This window comes from Actinia tenebrosa, unplaced genomic scaffold (assembly GCF_029948245.1).
Source record: "Actinia tenebrosa isolate PJP-AT-01 unplaced genomic scaffold, QUT_ActTen_1.0 PGA_scaffold4__44_contigs__length_22323623, whole genome shotgun sequence".
Lineage (NCBI taxonomy): Eukaryota > Metazoa > Cnidaria > Anthozoa > Actiniaria > Actiniidae > Actinia > Actinia tenebrosa.
Window position 1 is genome coordinate 5,917,500 of NW_028292581.1, and position 23,277 is coordinate 5,940,776.

General features: G+C 36.3%; 2 protein-coding genes across 3 annotated transcripts; one reads left to right on the top strand and one right to left on the bottom strand.

Moving 5' to 3' along the window:
* The first annotated feature begins 2,290 nt into the window (after positions 1 to 2,290).
* LOC116293282 (inactive serine/threonine-protein kinase TEX14) lies at positions 2,291 to 13,891 on the top strand. Its single transcript, XM_031700688.2, has 9 exons — positions 2,291 to 2,560; positions 2,978 to 3,056; positions 4,097 to 4,150; positions 4,598 to 4,668; positions 5,099 to 5,157; positions 5,863 to 5,974; positions 6,146 to 6,208; positions 7,311 to 7,377; positions 8,137 to 13,891. The coding sequence occupies exons 1-9, from the start codon at positions 2,429 to 2,431 to the stop codon at positions 8,241 to 8,243; spliced, it is 744 nt and encodes a 247-aa protein (XP_031556548.2). The 5' UTR covers positions 2,291 to 2,428; the 3' UTR covers positions 8,244 to 13,891.
* Positions 8,847 to 23,031, bottom strand: LOC116293249 (plexin domain-containing protein 1). 2 transcript variants are annotated; one of them, XM_031700653.2, is made up of 14 exons: positions 22,533 to 23,031; positions 19,745 to 19,866; positions 18,898 to 19,023; positions 18,197 to 18,266; positions 16,924 to 17,046; positions 15,972 to 16,025; positions 15,703 to 15,797; positions 15,543 to 15,587; positions 14,661 to 14,784; positions 13,859 to 13,954; positions 13,351 to 13,441; positions 12,736 to 12,808; positions 11,635 to 11,838; positions 8,847 to 11,044 (listed from the first exon to the last, which is right to left on the bottom strand). In XM_031700653.2, exons 1-14 carry the CDS (start codon positions 22,615 to 22,617, stop codon positions 10,961 to 10,963), a joined length of 1,392 nt encoding a protein of 463 aa, XP_031556513.1. In that variant the 5' UTR covers positions 22,618 to 23,031; the 3' UTR covers positions 8,847 to 10,960. The 2 variants fall into 2 exon arrangements, with proteins under 2 accessions (XP_031556513.1, XP_031556521.1); XM_031700661.2 differs by lacking the exon at positions 15,703 to 15,797 and having other exon boundaries at positions 15,543 to 15,607; positions 22,533 to 23,030.
* Between the last annotated feature and the right edge of the window lie 246 nt (positions 23,032 to 23,277).

The following is a 23,277-nucleotide window of genomic DNA, read 5'->3' on the forward strand; positions in this document are numbered from 1 at the left end:
ATGATGTAGCATGATGTAATCCGATGCAGTCTGATGCAACATGATGTAGTCTGATGCAGCATGATGCAGGCTGATGCAGTCTGATGCAGCATGATGTAGTCCGATGCAGTCTAGTGTACCTTAGTGCAGTGAAGTGTAGTCTAGTGCAGTCTAGTGCAGTCTAGTGCAGTCTAGTGTAGTCTAGTGCAGTCTAGTGCAGTCTAGTGCAGTCTAGTGCAGTCTAGTGCAGTCTAGTGCAGAGTAGTGTAGTGTAGTGCAGTCTAGTGTAGTCTAGTCTAGTCTAGTGCAGTCTAGTGCAGTCTAGTGTAGTCTAGTGTAGTCTAGTGCAGTCTAGTGCAGTGTAGTGCAGTCTAGTGCAGTCTAGTGCAGTCTAGTGCAGTCTAGTGCAGTCTAGTGCAGTCTAGTGCAGTCTAGTGCAGTCTAGTGCAGTCTAGTGCAGTCTAGTGCAGCCTAGTGCAGTCTAGTGTAGCTTAGTGCAGTCTAGTGCAGTCTAGTGTAGTCTAGTGTAGTCTTGTATAGTCTAGTGCAGTCTAGTGCAGTCTAGTACACCCTAGTGCAATTTAGTGCAGTCTAGTGTAGTATAGTGCAGTCTAGTGTAGTCTAGTGCAGTCTAGTGCAGTCTAGTGTAGTCAAGTGTAGTCTTGGGTAGTCTAGTGCAGTCTAGTGCAGTCTAGTACATCCCAGTGCAGTCTAGTGCAGTCTAGTGTAGTCTAGTGCAGTCTAGTGTAGTCTAGTGCAGTCTAGTGCAGTCTAGTGCAGTCTAGTGTAGTCTAGTGCAATCTAGTGTAGTCTAGTGCAGTCTAGTACACCCTAGTGCAGTCTAGTGCAGTCTAGTACACCCTAGTGCAGTCTAGTGTAGTCTAGTGCAGTCTAGTGCAGTCTAGTGCAGTCTAGTGCAGTCTAGTGCAGACTAGTGTAGTCTAGTGTAGTCTTGTGCAGTCTAGTGTAGTCTAGTGCAGTCTAGTGTAGTCTAGGGCAGTCTAGTGTAGTCTAGTGCAGGTTAGTGCAGTCTAGTGCAGTCTAGTGCAGTCTAGTGGAGTCTAGTGTAGTCTAGTGAAGTCTAGTGTAGTCTAGTGAAGTCTAGTGCAGTCTAGTGCAGTCTAGTGCAGTTTAGTGCAGTCTAGTGCAGTCTAGTGTAGTCTAGTGTAGTCTAGTGTAGTCTAGTGCAGTCTAGTGCAGTCTAGTGTATTCTAGTGTAGTCTAGTGTAGTCTAGTGCAATCTAGTGTAGTCTAGTGCAGTCTAGTACACCCTAGTGCAGTCTAGTTCAGTGTAGTACACCCTAGTGCAGTCTAGTGTAGTCTAGTGCAGTCTAGTGCAGTCTAGTGCAGTCTAGTGCAGTCTAGTGCAGTCTAGTGCAGTCTAGTGCAGTCTAGTGTAGTCTAGTGCAGTCTAGTGTAGTCTAGTGCAGTCTAGTGTAGTCTAGTGCAGTCTAGTGTAGTCTAGTGCAGGTTAGTGCAGTCTAGTGCAGTCTAGTGCAGTCTAGTGCAGTCTAGTGTAGTCTAGTGCAGTCTAGTGTAGTCTAGTGCAGTCTAGTGCAGTCTAGTGCAGTCTAGTGTACATTAGTGCAGTCTAGTGCAGTCTAGTGTAGTCTAGTGTAGTCTAGTGTAGTCTAGTGCAGTCTAGTGCAGTCTAGTGTAGTCTAGTGTAGTCTAGTGTAGTCTAGTGTAGTCTAGTGCAGTCTAGTGCAGTCTAGTACACCCTAGTGCAATTTAGTGCAGTCTAGTGTACCTTAGTGCAGTCTAGTGCAGTCTAGTGTAGTCTAGTGTAGTCTTGTGTAGTCTAGTGAAGTCTAGTGCAGTCTAGTACACCCTAGTGCAGTCTAGTGCAGTCTAGTGTAGTCTAGTGCAGTCTAGTGTAGTCTAGTGCAGTCTAGTGCAGTCTAGTGCAGTCTAGTGAAGTCTAGTGCAGTCTAGTGGAGTCTAGTGCAGTCTAGTGGAGTCTAGTGCAGTCTAGTGCAGTCTAGTGCAGTCTAATGTAGTCTAGTGCAGTCTAGTGTAGTCTAGTGCAGTCTAGTGCAGTCTAGTGCAGTCTAGTGTACATTAGTGCAGTCTAGAACAGTCTAGTGCAGTCTAGTGCAGTCTAGTGCAGTCTAGTGTAGTCTAGTGTAGTCTAGTGCAGTCTAGTGTAGTCTAGTGCAGTCTAGTGTAGTCTAGTGCAGTCTAGTGTAGTCTAGTGCAGTCTAGTGTAGTCTAGTGCAGTCTAGTGCAGTCTAGTGCAGTCTAGTGCAGTCTAGTGTACATTAATGCAGTCTAGTGCAGTCTAGTGTAGTCTAGTGTAGTCTAGTGGAATTTAGTGCAGTCAAGTGTAGTATAGTGCAGTATAGTGCAGTCTAGTGCAGTTTAGTGCAGTCAAGTGTAATATAGTGCAGTGTAGTGCAGTCTAATACAGTAGATATACCATATGATTTATCTAAATTACTAGAAGACAATGGATGAGCGATTCCTGTATTTAGGAAAAAGGAGCAACGAACAGACTTGTAAAGAACTTCAAGGAAACCTGAAAGAATTCAACCCAAGACTAGTTACACTTTCTACTTTAGCTCAAAAAGGAGACGACAAGGTGATATCGTAATATATTGATCAATTAATTTGCTTGGTGAAGCCTTTCTTTGCTTTAAAATATTTGTGTTTTCGTTAATGCGTTGTTGACCAAAGGCTTGGTGCGCAAATATTTGATTTGTAATGACTGGTTTTTATCAAGAACTAAGTAAACGAAAAAGTAAAGTTTCCAACTACTAGAACAAAATGTCCAAAAGGAATAAGCTTTTGTCTAATTAGAGGGGTTGAAAAGTGTGAGTTTGGTTTGTTAAATGGCGCGAAAATGTGGAGGAAGGTCAAAAATTTGAACCTCTCTGGAGGGTCAAACCTTTTTATTTTGACGTCAGTATCGTAATCGAAGGACTTTCTCTAAGTTTTTTTCCTTGTCAAAATAAAACCTTTATTTATTGGTTATTTTATATGGTTTATCCAAATCCAGCTTGTGGATAAGTTTCTTACAGAAAATGTGCAGATTGAAGGAGATGTTAATCAAAAGATTCAAAGCCAACTTTATATTGGTAATTAATTATTTTTATTATTTAGCTTTGATAGTATGTGCATGGTTGAGAACTGTGTTTTAATCGATAGTTAACTCAGGCACAGTGCTGACACCAACCGTGCATGTGTTTCCATCTTTGTGAAGAAGCGTAAGAAAATAAGGAATAACTATAGAATACCCCACCAAATGAAAGCCATTTCTAAGGAATATGCATGGTCTAATTGGTGATTAATTCTTTGTATGAATTCTCAGTGTATTTTTCATCGCGTCTCTCTGTCTATGTAGCCAATTCAGCCTACGCGCCTACTCAGCCTACTCAGCCTACGCGCCTAGGAACCCTTTGTTTATTCCTACAAAGCCTTCCCTAATCCTAACCCTAAACCTAACCCCAAGGTACTAGGAATGCGTAGGCGTGTAGGCAGCCTACTATGATACTTTTGCTTGCGGGGTATTCTATAGTTGTACTGAAAATAGCAATAAAAAAGAATAGCCAATTTTTCTTCTTTATTTACTGCGGTTTTTTCGATATTCTGTGACTCAGACATTTCAATGGCTTATTGTGAAATTGTTTTTTAACTGCCACCAGTCAACAATATAAAAGGTACCGACCGATTATTTTTGATTGATGACAACGACAGACAAAATTTTAACATGCAGGTCACAACTACATACCAAGTTCGCAGAATATTAAGAAAGCACAGTAAAACATACAACATACTTAAATTGCTTCCCCGGGGGTTACACGTACGTGGTAGGAGTGATTGGTGGTTGGTTTTGAAAATGGCCTTTAAAAGGTAAATGTATGCATAAACTAAAACAGCTGTTGAAGCTTATCTAAACTCCTAAAAGGAATGACCATACACTGTATGATTGAAAGTGATTGTGCTGATACCGTTTAATCAGTGACTCGACAACATCTTTCTTCTGTTCTTCAATGTTTGTTCTATAAACCTCTAACACTTGGCAAAGGGAGTTACCTCCCCCCCCCCCCCACCCCCGGCCTCCTCTTCCCAGGATTGCTTTGTTAGTCTCTATTGGATTCACCATTTTTTTCTCTAGCTTCGTTTTGGGGATTTTATGATGTGGTAAAAAGTCTGCTGGATAATGATGCAGGTAAATAATTATGGATACACAATACGATAACTAAAGATATATAAATAATCCTGTAATGATGAAAAGGTAAATTATACACCATGAAAAGATGAAAAAACTTACTGACGTTTCGGACGCTAGTCCTTTGTCGGAGTAAAAAAAAGGACGAAGGACTAGCTTCCGAAACGTCAGTAAATTTTTTCATCTTTTCACAGTGTATAATTTACCTTTTCATCATTACTGTTGCATTAGAAACACCGACGCAGCTCACACTAGTTTTTAGCTAGTTATATCTTTTTATAAATAATCCTGATTATCAACAATAAATTGTTACAAGTTGTTTTAATCATTTACTGTACGATAAGGATACAGTGCTTTTATTCACAGTGTTTTCCATTTGAAAATACTGTCCAGTTTTTGATCATCTTAGTGAACGTTTACTGAGTATTTGAACTGTATGTTTATCAGATCTGAATGTGAAAAACAAGGGCACAGGATGGACGCCACTTCATGCCGCAACATTCCAGGAGCATGGAAAGGTGTAGTATTATTTTATTCTCAATACATAATCATGATAATAATGATATTTATTTATATAGTGCAGATATATAAAATCCTCTCTGCACTTAACAATTATGATAAAAAGAAGAAAAATAAAAACAAATAAGTGCACACATTGAGTCAGCTTTTTTCAAATATTAATATACCCTCAAATTTTACTAATACCTTGGAAAGACCTCTATGCTGATCAAAGTCAAGGCTAGTCAGCTAATTTAAACACTCAGATGGAATTGGGATTTAGTGTGCTATATTTTTTTTTGAGGGAGGAAAACTCAGGAGAACCGAGAGAAAGATCCTTAAATCAAGGAAGAAACCCAACAACCTCTAAGCCATGTGATGCTAATACTTGGTTATGGCTTTGAATATCATGAGTTCTGATAAACTGGGATTTATTTATTTATTCTTTAGATTATAATGCTTCTTTTAGAAAGACACGCTGACCCTGAAATCCATGACTCTGAAGGAAGGTAATTTTCAAATGCACAGGGCAACTTCTTAAATATATATAGTACACTGTACATGTCATTCTGGCTCTGGTAACACACAAATCGACCGTTAATTTGATTGGTTTATATTTTTTGCATAATCATCAGTTTCTGGTTTGCTGACTTTACAGACAATGGTTGGACTTTGAATACTTAACCTACGCATCTAGGGTCTCTCTAAATTGCTTATTTTTTGGAATGTTAATCACAGACAAATACATTGTTCCGTAAACAATGTATAAATAAGCTTGATTGTTTTTCTTTTGAAGAAGAAAAAAGTTTGAATTTAACCAGAAAGCAGACTGTGTGGAGTATGCACATATCTGATGACCTAGGATCTGGGTCTTCTGGTTTGTGTGCAGAGCCTTCAATGTTTTTATGAGAAGGGTCTAGGTATGAAAATGTAGTACCTGCATGGTTATGTAGTATAGAGTAGACCCCCAAAGCACCAACAAGCAACTGACTAAATATGTAGTACTCACACATGACACCCAGGCAAGGAATTGGACCAGGGTTGCTTTGGTAAGATGCTAGCACTTCCACATCTCTGTGCCACCAGTCTTCCCACACAATATTTGTTGCAGTTATTGTACATCTACTCATACAACAATAAGTTTGCTTTAACAGTAGGTCCTACTTTACGCAAAATTATTTTGAGACTCAACAATTCTTTTTTGGTCTTTAAAGAACACCAAAAGATTTTGCTTCAGCTTCAGACAAGATTTGGCCTCATTTTGCAGCCCTAGGCTGTACCAGGACAAAAAAACAGGATCTCATTGACAAAGGAATCATAAGAAAGGTAGGGAAATGTATACAATAGTTGTTTTTATGCCTTCTCAAGTTAGTGATTCACACTGAACCCATGCATGCATTACTCAATATAAGTGCACATATTTATGTTAAGCAACTGCTTCATTCAAATCATTAATTTAAGCTGAAAATTTGAAAAAAACAACCTCTTGTTTCCCAGTTAACGAATGATGAAATGGATATTACGAAAGCTGGTATCAGACCTGGGTCTTCATCAAAACTAGTAAGTATAGCATATATCTGATACTCCTCTCCAAAGTATCCCACCATGCATCAGATCGACCAAAGAAGTGATTTTAATTACATTACCAAAGCATGGTGCAGTGCTCTAAGACCTAGTGAGAAATACAGCACAAAACATTACAATTCCCCCTCAAATTATCCCATGATGCATCAGAATATGAAGAGCAGGAAGGTAAGGAAGGTTTATCCCGAATTTCTCACCTCCTTTTGTCTAAACCTTCTTTTGTTCTTAATTAAACAAAAGGTGAGAAATTCGGGATAAAATCGCATGCGCAGTGGAATCGATTCTTAAACTATGAAAAGGCTTATAAGAGTCAGTTCTAATAATGAAAAATAAGTACAATTGTATCTTTGAGGCTTTCACATTTAGACATGATGATATTGAATGTAAAATAATGGATAAAATATTGGGTAGATTTGGAAAAAACATGACATTTCTGCTACAACTAGTGTTAGCCTTCATCAGATTGATGATGAAAATGTGTGAAGCGCATATATGTAAGTGTCCTCTTCCCATGCTTCTTCTTCTACATGTTTGATCCGTAATCTTACATTCAATAATACATATATTCACAGTTCTTGCATTTTGGGTTCATACTGCTGCTCTCAGAAAATACACAAGCCAACTACATTCTTTCCCATGGTGTCCATTAATGATACATCAGATTGAGCAGTGAAGTGATGTGGCCGGGTTTTATGATTATCTTAAGATTCATGAGTTTTGTTGAACAATAAAATAAAAGATTCAACAAGCGTTATATGTACCAGTGAGAGCTAGTATTTAATTGCTAAGACTGTTAAAAGTTTCTAAACTCAGCTTTCTCCTTTTCAAAAAGGATTGTTTTCCCTCTTAGTAGAGTCTATTTTTCATTTGGTATTAACGGGAAGTGAGGAATAAAATTAGATTCTTTCAATGTAGGACGTAATGCTTGTCAGGCATGCATGAGGTAACTTAGTTGATTATAGGGTTAACCTCAAGGTCCACCTTTTCTAATTCCAGTCGTGTATTTGAATTTGAATAAAGCATTATTAGTAAATAGAGGTATACCATTCAATTTCCCCTTTTTTTGCTTTTTTTCAAGGCTGCTTTTTCAAGACCAGGATCAGCATATGTACTAAAAAGAGATCCATTTTTTATTGGAGATTCAGGTAATCCTCAAGCTACATATTGTTACTAATAAAAAAAAAAAGAATAAATATTTATTTGACATCATGATGCACTCAGTTCTTTCCCTGTCTCCCTAGCCAGAGGCTAATGTTTACATGCTGTATGTACATGTAGCACACTCCACACTTTATTTTATGTTTATTGGTTTATAAGTATAATGAAACAATACATACACACAAATACTTAAATCAATATGAACTAAAGAGGGAGGAAAAAAAGTCACAATCATAACGAAATTACAAAATAAACTAAACACTCAAATAAACACTCTACACTCACTAACAAGGAGGGAGGACAACTGAAGAGTCAGGCCTGATTGTACGAAGAGTGGATAGCGCTATCTGGACCGGTTGTACGTAGAGTATAGAGTGCTATCTGGTGAATAAGTCCTAATCCAGTGGATAAAGTGATGCAGTTATCCAATAAATTTATCTACTGGATAAGATTTATCAGTGGGATAGCGCTATTCACTCTTCATACACGTACAACCGGGCCCTGATGGATAAATCCTTATCCAGTGGATAAGTCAATGTTGTTATTCAATAATTAGTTATCCACTGGATAAGATTTATCTGTCGGATAGTGCTATTCACCCTTTGTACAACCAGGCCCAGGAGAATAAACCTTCTGGCAAGGGTGAAGACAACACAAGCTCTATTGAGATCTGTGATCAAGAATCAAACCAACCAACTTTTCCACTCTATTATAGAGGGTAGACAGTAACCCATTCTATTTTTCAGGATCATCACCTACAGCTAATGATGTTTTGGGTACTAACTACAGCATGGACAAACCAGCTGAAACTAAGCAGGAAAACCAGCCTACATTCTCTGTATGGAGATCTTAAAGCAAACATGGTGCATCATGGTCTAGCTTGAGTACAAACCTTTTCCTAACAAAGTAAGCCAGATACATTTTGGTATAGTTTGTGTACAAAACTCCTTTTCCTCACCAAGTAAACATGATGCATTGTGGTCTAGCATGGGTACAAAACTTCTTTTCCTCACCAAGTAACCAAGATGCATTGTGATCTAGCGTGGGTAAAAAACTTTTCCTCACCAAGTAAACATGATGCATTGTGGTCTAGCTTGGGTAAAAAACTTTTCCTCACCAAGTAAACATGATGCATTGTGGTCTAGCTTGGGTACAAAACTTCTTTTCCTCACCCAGTAAACATGATGCATTGTGGTCTAGCTTGGGTGCAAAACTTCTTTTCCTCATCATGCCTAATTACATGATGGTTTCTTCCATACAAACCCTGTAATTTTATTCCTCTCTGACCCCTTCCCTCCAGAATTACTAGTTTAATTAGTACTTTTTCCTGGGCATATTGTGTGCATTCTGATGATTTAAAGAGTTATTATATTTATTAACATGTCGTTACATTTTAAGATTAATATATTTTACACTAAATTATTAGAAGAATAATTCTATAAACTTGTACATAAAAGAGTTTGAAAGTGTTTTTTATTTTATAAAATAAAGTTGATACAAGGTTTACATAACAATGTGGCATATTGTGCAATATACTGCTTTTACTCGTTTAAGTGCTGCAGCATGTATTAATTTTTTTGTTTCTTTTTTTTGCATCAATTCTGGGGTGGCATTTATTCAAAGGTGCCACTTATCTTCTTAAATGTGTTTACCACATTCATAATGTGTAACCAATGTTTTAATACAAAGTGAATGCAAGTTACGTTTAAAAAATACAAAATACCAATGTTTTTCTGGTATGGCTATAAAGAAAACCACTATAAAGGCAGCACTCATTCGCGGTGTTCAATTGGGGGCAGTGCTTAAACAAGTAAATACAGTATACATCATATTTATGAGTAAGGGTCCATTCATTTACATTATCATATTATTACATTGAGTATTTTCTACCCTCAACTCGTTTTGCGTCGCTTGCCAAGACCTGTCTTGTGACAACGACCTAGCTTCTATCTGGTTGATTTCTAATCTAACAATATGACCACCAAAATATCTCAATTGTGATTGGGCTGGTATGTGTTGGATCTTTGAAATCATTGCAAATAGGGTGAAATCAGTGAGCAAAAAAAATCATAAAATTTAAAAACATTTTGATGGTCATATTATAAAAGAAAATTGGGTTTTTGGGTTTTTGTGCAGTTTGGAAAAAATATCACTAGTGCAGTTTAAAATCAAGATTTTTAAATTGAACTCACCTCTGGCTTGTGGAATTGAAAATCTTGATTTAAACTGCACTTGTGAAATTGTTTTCAAACTGTACTTGAACCTTTTCGATTTCCTGTATACGAAAGTGATTCCCAGCCCCCTTTAACACCCAGATTTTTTATTATTGCTTCTTAACTTGGCAAAAGTGCTTGTGAAATTAATACCTATTTTTCATATTTAACTAATGACAAACAAAATTCTGAATGTCTGTGTTGACGTTTCAGTTGTACAATTCTGTCCAAGATAACAATTATATTAAGAGCTAGTTGAAAATGAAAACCCAAAGTTCTGGAATGGAGTTATAATAATATTGTTGGTCACAATAAATTATAAAATTAGTGTATACAACAATTATTAAATGCAGTCCAATTATCTATAGAAAACCTAGTAAATACATTGGCACTTCAAATAATGAGCTAAAAGACTGGGATTATTACCTTGGTTACAGAATGTTTATGCTGTGTTCTGGGTATTTAATATTGGATGGAGAGTAAATTCTTGAGTATCATGATTAGCATATCCCTTGCCTTGTCATGACCGTGTTTGTGCCGTGAGCTTTTCACAGTCATATGAAAACTGCTTTATGAATGCAAAGTGCAAAGTGATAAAATTATTTGGGTGTGGACACCCGATTAGGAACGCTTTTACTGAGCTAACCAATCATAATGTTGAGTGAAAGCCGTAGCCAATATGGAGAAAGCAGAATCAGTAGCATATTGGCTTCATTTAATATTACTTTTCATTTCCACAGATTGTTGCTTACAGGGTTCGTGCTACTCCTTAAACTCCTTGAAAACTCCTTGAATTAAATTCACGTTTTCAAGGGCACTTGAAAAGCTCTTGAATTTTATGATTATAGCGAAACTCCTTGAAAACTCCTTGAATTTTTGCTTTGATCATTACTTACATGGTTTTGAAATAGATCTAGTCAGAAAGATTGGAAAATCAGAAAGTCGGCCATGTGCAACCACTGTGTAAAACCTTGGTATAGTTAGCTGAACATACTCCTTGCATATTCATTTTTGGGTCCTCGAATAGTCTATGAATTTTAAGTGGTTTACCTCTCAGAATGAACCCTGTGCTTAGATTGTTTCTATACGTTCTCTGGCAGAAAGATAATCAGATCTAGACTTTATTGCTTGCTCCTGATTGGTTAAGTTAGGATTCTTTGTTTTCATTCTCTGTTATGATTGGTTAACTTTATCAAAGTGGTCCAATTTGGAGTATCTACACTGGAAGTGCAATATATTAAATAAGAAAAAATTCATACATAAAGGCTGAAAAAGATATATAGTTATAAAAGGTTGAATGCTGGCTATTGCAGATGACACTTTCCAGACTTTCGTGGCCCTTGTGCATATTGATTCATTAAGCTCTACTGGCTGTGGAAGTTGCACCCGCTACCGTTGGTTGTTCTCTTGGTTGGAAGAATTGAGCTGGTTTGTTACGAAGCTGTGGATTAGTAAAAGCAAAACAAAAAGTTTACTAGTAAATCACATAACCCTTCAACCATTCAAAAAACCTGATGTTTTGATTACTGACTAGTTCAATGATTATGAAGCAAATTTCACTAAAAACAGGCAATTAATATCTATTTTTCCCCCATAGCACTCTCACCAGAAGGAGAGTGCCAAGAACAATTTAGTGCTATCCTCAACAGACAAGGACAGTATATGCAATGGAAGCACGGGTGGCATAGTGGTGAGAGTGCTTGCCTCTTATCAATGCGACCCAGGTTCGAGCTCCACTGGGCTTGGTGTTGTATGTGAGTATAGCTGTTGTTAGTCCCTCCGGGCTATCAGTGTCATATGTGAGTAGAGTTGTTTGTGGTTGTGGTGTGGTTGTGGTGCTTGGAGAATTTTTCTCTGGGTTCTCCGGTTTTCCTCCCTCCACAAAATTCAACTCCTAAATTCCAATTTGATCAAGGAATGACTGCCACAGGTTCCTTAACGACTAGCTATTAAGTACCCTCGTAGAAACAAACGAGGACGGTTTTTTTTAGGGGTTGTGAAAGTTATGTTTCTAAAAGGTTAACCAATTACCTCAATAAGGAAAAGTCCAGAAGGCGTAACAGGATGGGTATAAGCATAGAAACACCATGCTCCTAGTCCTATAACAATAACCAGTACCACAAAGACAACTATGATAGCTACAACAGCCCCTGTACTGATTCCAGATGACTGACTAGAGTAGACATCCCTTTTATACGAGCCAGAGTCACCACCACCTCCTGAACACTTCTTGTACTGTTAAATATGAACAATATGACTATTAAATCACTGAAACATTCTGGAAGGATATAATATAAAATAATAATCTTAAATGTTACGTGGTGAGTACAACCCATTCCACACTCACCAACACTATATTTAATATTTTGAGCATATTTTAAAGTTTTTAGATTTTTAGTTCTTAGATTATATTATTTATATTAGCTTTATACTACCAATATTTATTCTTAACTTTCAATATTTTCAGCAGGTCCACATCAGCCTTAGGCTGCCGATATTTGTAGTAGTTTATTAGATTATTATATTATATATTTAATTATAACTACTATAATATGTAAGTTTAACCTGCTTTAACAAATAAAGTATTGATTGATGAAGCACACTAACTTCTAAGCACACAACTATAAACTTGCCTGTTGGTTTTTACTAGGATTCCTTTTCAAACTGACAATTTTCCATATTTCAGTTTATTGGTCAATGTTTAATATTACAATAAATACTTTGCAGCCTCCCTTGAGTGCTTTGTGCTTGCAATTGACCACCCCATGAATTAAAGGGGTCAGTATCAGAATTGACTATAGTGCAGTTTTCGTATGACTGTGAAAAGCTCAGTGCCGTAAGCGTGACATGCTGTGACCGTGATACTTTCTAGAATTTTAATTGGCTGATTTTTTTCACGCGCAATATGATTGGTCTAAAAGTGCTGTGATCTTGGCGTGACCGTGTTGGTGCCGTGATTATGCCGTGTTCCGGGTATTTGATTGGATGGAGAGTAAATTCTCATGCAATTCTCTTGCTGTGTCACGACCGTATTTGTGCCGTGAACTTTTCACAGCCATAAAAAAACTGCACTATGTAATATGTACCCTCTTTTATAACAGAAATAAGACCTTGGTACATGTAATAGTATACCTCTTTGATAGCAATAGTGTCACATGATTTCTTTATCCATTCAACACGATGACGATCGAAAGAGTCAGAGCACCTGTATAATTAAAAATTAATTTTCTGGTATTATTTTGCGTAAGAATTCATGTTTTTTACATTAACCTAATCTATAAGGACTCATCCGTGAATTCAGTGATGATTGCCAAGTGGCATTACTTATTAGTAATAATAATTATTATTATAGTATCATTTCCAGATGTGATGTCATTGATAGTATTGAGGGCAAGCATGAGGCAGGCAAAACTAAAAGATTGGTTTGTTTTGTACATTTTCCCTTGAAATTTCATCAGTCTCATGATGGCCACCAGTGATACTTAAGACAACGTCATTACATCTCAGAATTAAACTTTTGTGTAGTTCCAGAAAATATCCATACCCTCACCATGCTGGGAATTTGTAAAAAGACCCCCCTACCCCAGGAACTTCCAATTGTCTTCCACACAAAATTTTGTTATTTCTCTGATGCCCCTCCCCTCCAGAATTGCCATTTTCCTCCCAGTAACTGAGGAGAACTAGTGACAGAACGTGAAGCTGGTCTGCTAATGAAAATGACTGGAGTCATAAGAAGTGACACATTACCTCTGAAGTTTAAAGCACCAGGAACAAGTAAATACAGATTGGGAGACAGTAAGGTTCGTACACTCTTCACAGCTTTTTGCAGCAATACAGTCTATGATGTAAATAAACATTAATGAAGCAAAAGCATTGAAAGTCAAGGAAACAACTGCTTAGGCTATGCTTAGTGTGCATATATTGAATGAATGAATGCAGACAGGAGGTATATAGTTGCTTTTAAGGAGAGAAAAAGCAAGAAAGAAACAAATTGCACACTTAGTGACACTTCTAAGTGATACCTAGTGTGAATGGAGCACCGTTTATGACACTATGCACATGTGTGCAGCAAACTTTTCATTAAATAAGTGTAACAAAACAGAATTGAAAACTTAACAGGTTGTTTTATTGTAAAGAAAATAAAACAGCTTTTTCCATGCTCCATTCAGTAATTAAGCATGTAGGAAGTGACATAAGTGCAAAAGAAGTACATGCTGTAAAACAATATGATGATTATTGTTAATTATTTACTTACTTTTGACAGGGAATAAAAGTAATTCTGATCCATTTGATTTGATATCCTTGATTTTATCCACTTTATGATAGATATAGAAGACTCTTACTTTAATCCCTGTAAGTTAAAGACAATGTGAAGAACTGTTATATTCTAAGTGTCAACTGGCAAACATTTTTCTTGCCTTTTACTGGATGGATAAAAAGTATACATTAATTACATTTCTTGTAAAACTTGATCCTTTTACGCTTCCTTCTCTTACCAGTTGATTCATTGTACTTTCGTTTAAGGGAATCAAGGGTGGTGTAGCAATAATGCACTCGCCTCAGGTCTCACTGAGGTTCAATTCCCAGAGATTTCATCATATGTGATTAGAAAAGCATGGGAAGCACAGGAGGTGTACAGGGGTGAGAGAGTTAACCTCTCACCGATGTGACCCTGGTTTGATTCTCAGACTCGTCGTATGTGAGTCCCAAAGTTGTTCATTGGTTATCTCCTGTGCTTCAAGGGTTTTTTCTCCCGGTTCTCCAGTTTTTCCTCCTTTAGCAAAAATCAACTTCCAAATTCTAATTCCATCTAGAAAGGGCCTGGATGAAAATTACTTTGTGTAAATTTAGTTCCCCTATCAAATTGAATGTGTAGTTTTAGTTTTTTCGCTTTTTATATCGTTTTGTTTTGATTTTTTTTCGTTTAGAGATCTCTCCCCAAAGCTTAAACTAACATGAAAGGATCTTTTTCAATGATTTAAAGATATCCTCACAGACTGTAAAAGTTATCAAACTTTTACTTATTATTTCCCTGATATTTCAAACTGTACACTTACATCTCTTGTATTGAACAGCATAATAAGTCCTGTAGCCAAAAAATGCATCTGATATCCCAACTCTAACAGGATGTTTCGACGCTAAAGGGTTCTTTTCAAGAACTTCGGATGGTGTCAAAGGAATCTGAAAAGTAAAGAAAAAAGTTATTTAGTATTAAATGAAACAAAAATCATGTGCTTGATGACCAGTCCTCCTGTCCATTGACAAAATCATATTTGGTAATATTTAACAATCTGTACTGTAAGTACTTGGTTGATAAGTGGTCGGTTAGTGGTTGTTATGTTAACTGGTAGGTAACGGCAAGATTTTTTTTCTTTTTTACAAAATACAAAGGTGTATTATTTACAATTTAAGAGGGAAACACTAGGTGTTACCCTCTAGATGTTTACATACAATGGTGTATTATTTACAAAATAATGCAGAAATGCAGAATTTGACCATTACACAAAAACGTATTAAAGCGTATAATGGTAAGATAACTGACAGTAAGATAACGGTAAGTGGTCGGTGAACAGAGTTACCGACCACCACCATTACTATTGCCATCATATATGACCGAATGCAACAACAACAACAACAAATAACAACAACAACCTTTATTTACTCATAGGGAGAAGAAAGATACATAAAAACATTTAATACTAGATATCTATTTACAATCATGCAAATTAAAGCAATCAGCATTCAACATGGCAAATTGGCATGATTCTCCCATTTTACACTAAGTCTTGTTCTGTCAATTGAGTCTGGGCGATTCACAATTTGGTTTTGGTTCAAAAGATTGCATCCTTTTGATTGACAGGCAGCAAAAAGTATTCACGACAATTTTATATTGAGAATAGCAGTAGTAATACAATGATTATCATCTTATTTTTACTCACCAATTTGTAAGCAAACTTAATTCTTCCATCTTTGTACAAGGAAGCCTGGAAGGTGAAGGGGCCAGCTGAAAGGAATATTTAATGTTAATACAGAATGAACGAGGCTTGATACTTTATTGTAATAAAATATATGCCTAACAAATCAGAAATAACAATGTACCATGCTACAGACTGTTAATAGTCCTTCATTTCCTCCAGACTCAGTGGTCAGTGAGGGTATTTCGTTCCCTGTCTTGGATGCGCAGGAGACGGACCCTACCCACAGGACAAAAAATAACGGCCAGTCATTTGCCAGTCATGATGAACAGTGAAATTAAATTTAGCTCTGTCATTACCTCATTTCTGCTGCCGTTTAAGCCATGCAACCCCCAAACAAGAAATGTAATCTTGAAACATAAACCAACAGAGGAACAATATAAATCAAATTACCTTCTTCTTTGTTGGAAAGATGAAGGTTTGTCCATTGTACAGTAAACTGTGTTGCTGTAAGGATCAAATGAAACAAACACTTACTCACTTAAGTTTGTAAATTCAAACAATTCAATCTTAGAAAAAAGTGCTCATTACAGGAAGTTTATTTTGAACAATTTAGAAAGCATTATATATATGCATCATAAATACATGACCAAATTGACCACTGTTAACTAAAAAATGTTCGATAGAGTGAAGGCATTTAACCCGTGAAATAAAAATTATTAGTCAACGTGTAATAGTCAAATAGACAGAAAAGAAATCAATGGAATTAAGGTCTACTAATCCTGAGGGGGGACTCCCTTATAAAAGGGGTGGGGTCCTCGTCGGAAATTCCGAAAAAATGACTCCTAAAAGGGACCTGTATTTTGGGAAGAAGGGCGTGGCAGTGATGAAATTTCACCCCTAAGAGGAACCAATCAATAACACATTTTTTTGTTTGGTTTCTCAATTTTATTTGCATCAAATGTCTGCTCTAGCGAATTTATGACGACGTTGTCACATACAATTCGCTTGCCTTTTTGTAGATCTTATACCCTAAAAGGGACCACAAAATTCAGTTGGTGCGCATTCCCGTCGTTATCACCCTAAGCGGGACCAAAACCCTGTTTCCAAACCCTAAAAGGGACGACAAGGACCCCCGCCCCCTTTCATAAGGTAGCCCCCTGGGCTACTAATGTGTGTTAGTCTAATAGCTATTTCACGTGTTTAACAACTTCACTCTAATTCAAACAAATAATAATTTTAATCACATTCATAATTTAAACTTTACATGACAGGAAGCATTAACCAAATCAGATTAGACCAAATTCAATCGTTCCTTCTTCCTGTCATGGCTGAGTTATGTTACTCCTGTCACGGCTGCCATCACATGATGGTGCAAAGTCTCTATATGATGCAAGATATTTACCATTACTGAAGTAGTATATCACTGCACTTTCATTGAGGGATGGGTTGAATGGTGCCATAAATGGGGCAATGTACATGACGCTTGTTATGAGAGATGTTTCCACATAACCAACGTACAAAAAGCCTGTAAGATTAGATACATTGACTAAAATTATCAAAACAATTACTCTTAATTACTTTTTTTCATTCCGCTCTGAATAAAGTGACTAGCTATTTTCAATAAAATGATTCCATTTCCAACAGTTACAGTATAACTTGGTAATAATTTCTCCTTACCCTTCACACTGGTAGATCCAGATGGGAGTTGAAAGAAGTGGTAAGCAAGAGGGTATGTATGTTTACCATAAGGGCAATACATGTAGCGTACTATTATAATTGCTGATAAATTTATATAAAAAAGATTGCCTGATTACATAGGATAGAAATTAATAATTAACTAAAGCTGAGTTATCCTGAGTTAATATAGGTACAAACAAATTTATTGTGCACGTGGGTGGCTGTAATGGAACACAGAGACACTGTTTCATCACAGTCTCTCACCACTATGTAGTTCAAACCTGGGGTTATCAAAGGGATCAATGATTGATTGCACTGCAAATATGAGATGAGTTTGTATAATGCATTAGGGTTTTTAATTTTTTAACTCTGGTTTTCCTCCCTAATTCAAAATCAATGTGGTGTGTGTTGTAATAAAATAACAAGAGCTGTGTTATAGAGCTGAGTGTGGAAAAAAATTTTGATACAAGAGCTCCTTAAAGGGAGTGATGTGTATAAAATATAAGTTAAAAATTATGTCAAATTATAAATTTAATTAAGTGTTAATAATGTGACAAGATGAGACAATAGAGTGCAAACAATATAACCCTGAAACTTTAGTAATACTAAATAGCACAATTTCATGCAAATTCCATTGTTTTCTATTGTTTCATTAGCACTATTTTGTACTATTTAGTAATTAGTGTTTCACGAATTAATTGTTTGCACTCTATAATAATAATGATTAGTATTTTCACACAAGTAAATATGATAAATCCGGCATGCTCATTGGTAACAATATTTACGTCTCATGCTGCTATATTCACCTACAGGTGGATATAACTCTCACACCCTCATTTGCCAATTTGTGCTGCTTGCAGAGATAAGAATTTGAACAAAAAAAACCCAGTCATTTTCCATTATTTATCAAATTCACTGGTGTTAAAAATACTAAAATAATTATTCGCCTTCGGCAAATAGTTATCATTAATAAATTATGAAATGTATTATAATTATACCTCCAGTAGTGATTGTAGCATTGGTGACAGGGTGGCCATAATAAGGAAAGGTAAATTGTAATTGAAAATTCTAAATAATATTAACTATACATTAGTCAAACAAGATTATAAAGATTTCATTAATTTATTGGTTTTGATAAATAATAATTTTTAATGGTTTCTGGAATAATCATGACTAAGTTAATAATCATGCAAAGTTTCATTAAAATGTATGTTTGTTTTGTCATTCTCGACTTTCACATCCCCATAATCCTTTGCGTCTTTGGGGGGTAACCAGAGGGTAAAAACCCACTTATTTTGCTGAAGGCTGATCAGACAATGTTGAAAATACCTTGTTTGGTATCCAAAGATAAAATGAAGAAGTAAAAGACAGAAAAAGATAGAAGCTTGAAGACGTTTAAGGTAAATTTTAAACATTTTTTCATAAGTCAATACATTTTCTGTAAGACCAAAACTCTTCATGATCTGTACACGCAAAAATAACTTGGAATAAACTGATAATCAGTATTGCACAGATAAAAGCAGGTATAGTATAAATTCAATTAAGAAACCTTTCAATTTGGGGCAGTTTTTTGATTGGTTACCCCCAAAAAACGCAAGGCATTATGGGGATGTGAAAGTCGAGAATACACAACCAAAGAGCTTGGTTGGGTTCCCTGTGATCATTTAATCCTTTTGTTCATAGCCAGTACCATTCATACCTTTGATTTCAAGAATCCCTTTGAAAGATAAGGGTCTGTCTTTTTCTCTGGATGATCTGACAGTTCAAACCAATCATTTTCTTGATTTTGGGAATAAATGGATTTATAATATTTGTGGTCATCTTTCTAAGTATAAGGATAAAAAGGAGGCAATTTTACTTTTAATAAAGCATGACAAATTTAACAAATCGCTCACTGATTTCTATTGACTGTTGCCTCGTTGATCATAGATGACATCTTAAAATGTCCAACACTCAAGTGGAATCACGAGTTTTTAACTTTCAAGATGTCATCTATAATTAATAAGACCATAGTAAGAAAAAGCTTAAAAGAAAAATGGTTTCAAACACATGCAGACTCTGTGCATGAGTGATTCATTATGTGTCTGTCCTCTTATTGATCATAGCTCTAAGCTATCAGATTGTATTATTACATTCCGTGTCAAATCAGATTTACTAGCTGCTTGGGTAATAAGGCATTTACTGCAGCAGTAAGGTGACAGCCATGGCTACCAAGAGCCAAGTTAATGTATCAGACTAGGTTTTCATTATTTTAAAGAATACATGTAGGAGAAGATCATATTAATATAGCTGGACAGTCCTGGGCCGGGTTGTTCAAAGCTGGATTAGCGCTAATCCAAGATTCACTATAGGTCTTATTAAGAGTTAACCCAGGATTAGCACTAATAAATTGGGCTTTGAACAACTGGGCCCTGGCAGGGTTTTTATCAAGCCTTAAAATAATAGGATTCAAGATCATGGTAGCTGAAGCCAGTGTTATTTAATTGCTATGTGAGTTACCAGGTAAAGTTAAGATATTATAAAGAAAAATGTTAAGTTATATTTACCGTAGCATTTTTTAATGGGTCAGCATCCCTTCTGTGACGTATGCGTAGGTGAGACTCATCCAACCTATCTATTGGTAATTTTCCATTTAATAGACGTGCATCTTGATACTGAAGAAACTGATCTATTTGTATACAGAGAAGGCATTCCAAGCATTAGGGATTTTATTTTCTATCAAGGAATGGTAGTTGATGGTCAGGGATTTATACAGAAAAAAAAGAAAAACCTTTTTTTTTTATTTTATTCAAATTTGAAAAATGAAAATATTTTATTTTATTTTATATTATTCTATAAACTTTGCCAAGGAAATGAAAATGGACCAACTTGCAATGCCGATTTTTTGCGCAACTGTTGCACAAAAAATCCTTGTCGTGTAGCATAGCACCAAGGACGATTCTTCTTGCAATTTTTCACTCTGCAACACATTGCAAGTTTTTGATCTGGCTTCAAAAACTTGCAACACAAGATGACGAATTTTCAGCAAATTGATGCATGTAACATGTCCATCGCCGATTTGACACGCAACAAAATGGTGCCAACTATAGAAGAAGTAAGTTTAAAGAGTACAGCAACTGCAATAATTGTCTAAACCTACTGAACTGAACAGACAAGATAAAGCTTTTGTAGTTGATGAAAAATGATAAAAGCAAGAAAAGAAGAAAAAAGATAGATGTGAGTGAGTTGGCAGCGCGTGGACTGAATACTAAAGTAAATGCTGCGCGAAAAGTTGTTCCGGTGTAACATGTCGAAACAAATCGACACACAAATGGCTCAATAGCGTTGCATGAAAAATCGGTGTTGCAAGTTGTTCCATGTAACACCAACTTTTATCTACTGATCAAAATGAAACATTTTTCCTGGCAACGGGTAATAGGTAACTTCCTTCTTTGGTGCTGAATGGCTGGTCTCACTTTCAATTTGGGTTGCAACTTCAATAACAACAGGTGTTGGTATTGATCAACGTTGTGCACAGCTATCAATATTATTTTAATCTTTCCTTTTCCTCTTTTCTGTCCCTCCCTTCTCTCTCTATTCTAGTTTTTCCCTCTGCTCCTCCCTCCCTTTTTTAGCTGTTTCTCCATCCTCTCTCTCCCCTGATCCATTCCTCTCTACTACCCGATTTGGATAGTTAAGGTATGGACGGACATAAGGTGCAACATTGCACGCAACAGGACTGTTGCAACATGTGTCTACCCCTGAAACTTGTTGCCTACAACGTTGCATGCAACAAATCTGAAGTTGAATCACGCTCTACTCTTACAACATCGTGAGCAATGAATTTCATCGTGTGAACATGGTCGCAACATTGCATGCAGCATCTTGAAATTTCCAGCCAATCAGCTTGCACCAAATTTATAACTGCTGACCAAATAATTATCTTAACATAGAAGGCTGACAAAAGCACAGGGAACCCGGCTATATTTTTTTGCTTCTCTTAGAAAAGTGACTTTGCTCTTTGTGGGTTTCCTGTTTTGTGATCGGTTTCCTATTACATAAGCTGTAATCAGATCTGTGCTGTGATCAGATCGGCGCTGTAAACTGATAGCCGATTAAATTCAAATCAATAACCGTTGGTGTTTTGTTTATTATGGGTTGCCTGTGTATTGCATAAATAATTGTCCAATATACTGTATTGAATGTGTGTTGTGGTTTATTGTCTGCACCAAAACGCTAACGAAAGTTTGAAAATGTTAATGAACCCACGCAAACATCTTCATGATTGTCAAATTCAATGCTAAATTTCTTAATGAACGTTCCATCGCACTATTGAGACTCCGTTCGCCTTATTGCACGCCTGTTCGCTCTAATGACAATGCTTCTTCGCTTCAATGAATATTCCTTTGCGGTTAATGAACAGCAAAAGGTGTAATTAATGCTATAATTATACAGCTTCTCATTAATCCCATATAGGTAACTGTCCAATTATTTTCTTAATTGGACAGGTCTTGTTGATATGGGATTAATTAGGCAGCTATATAATTAATAGGTAATGGGATTTCATGCTCCCCAATCAAGAAATAATTAGACTCGAAAAATTCCTTTGACTTTCAAATTGGACTCGGCCTACAGCCTCATCCAATTTTGTCAGCATGGAGTCCTATTACATATACTAATTGTACTCCTCTTGACCAATCAGAGTCGAGTAATTTTGTTGAGTGTACTATAACATGCATATATAGTAATAATTTACCTACTTTATGAGCCTGATATTAGGGACTTTAAATGCACTGTAATCCACGCAAAAAATTTAATATGTTGTTTCCTATTTTGGTTTGACAGGTTTTTCAAACAATTTATTTTTTTGAGAACGCACTATAAACTAAAACTGTCGTTTCAGTATCCTAGTTTTTCTTGAAGAAATCCCAAAAATATACAACGAAAATAAACTTTGTATGGATTCGTAAATAATGTAGATTAAATTTGCTTTGCTGTAAGACAGCTGTTAGAAAAATGCATATCTAAAAGTCAGGAGAGACTTTGCAAGGAAGACTTGATAACGAAAAGTTATGTAAGCTTTATTATTGTCTCGTTGTCATGTAAATAAATACTTTACTCTAAAGACTACATTTCTTAAAAAATTTCGCATCATCGTTTCCTAAACCATAAAAAATAGATGTTATTCAAGACCACGAACTAAAGTTTGTGAATTGTACAAAATAAAGCTTCATAAAAGCTGTCGGAAATTATATTCTTGTATTATCTGATGGTTAGTCTCCTTTCGAAAGGATTAAAAATTTCGACTAAACTGCATAAACTAATCAAGCACAAAGCAAAATATTTAACACTTACCTAGAGAGTGAACAGAGCTGAAGCCCTGAAACAACCACAACGCGACGGCAAAGTACGCGTACGAAAATAGGCTGCCGATTTTCATACCGTTCAGTGTACTTTCAGTGTATAATGAATGACTTAATTAAATTCAAATCGGAAATTCTGTTAGAAAAATCGCTCTTGTAAGCCAAGAGTTCAAGATAACCTAATCAACGATTTTCTTTAAGATTTAAACGTTTTGGGTTTTTTTTTGAGCGTCCCTACGGCACTTCGGAATGTTGGATAAAGTCCGGTTATTGAGTTGCAGCGTCACCGTATACTTTGCTATTATCAGAGCAGTGAAACGTAATTTATGACGTTATAGGACCCATGGCAATGAATAATTATGTGGGCTTCCAAGCAATGAAGATAATAATAGTCAGGACTTCCAGTAGGCCGGTAAACAAAAGCAGTCCCTCAAGTTCTTTCATGCTGAACGATCGAGCGATGCATGTTGGAGTGATGTCTGTTGGAGCGTAATTAGTATACCACAGGCAACCCAAATCTTTTTTCCTTTGACTCCAAAGGTACGTACTCCGAAGGACTATGGAAATAGTATTTTTAGGTGGCTCTCACTGAAGCATAACATTTTTTCAGTGACCCCAAAACTACAAACTTTTACTTTAGTAGAAATTAAATATCATAAATATCCAACACATTTTTTCGTTACAGAAAAAAAGAGGCTGCCCCCACTACCCTCACCATACAAAGTCAGCTATAAACG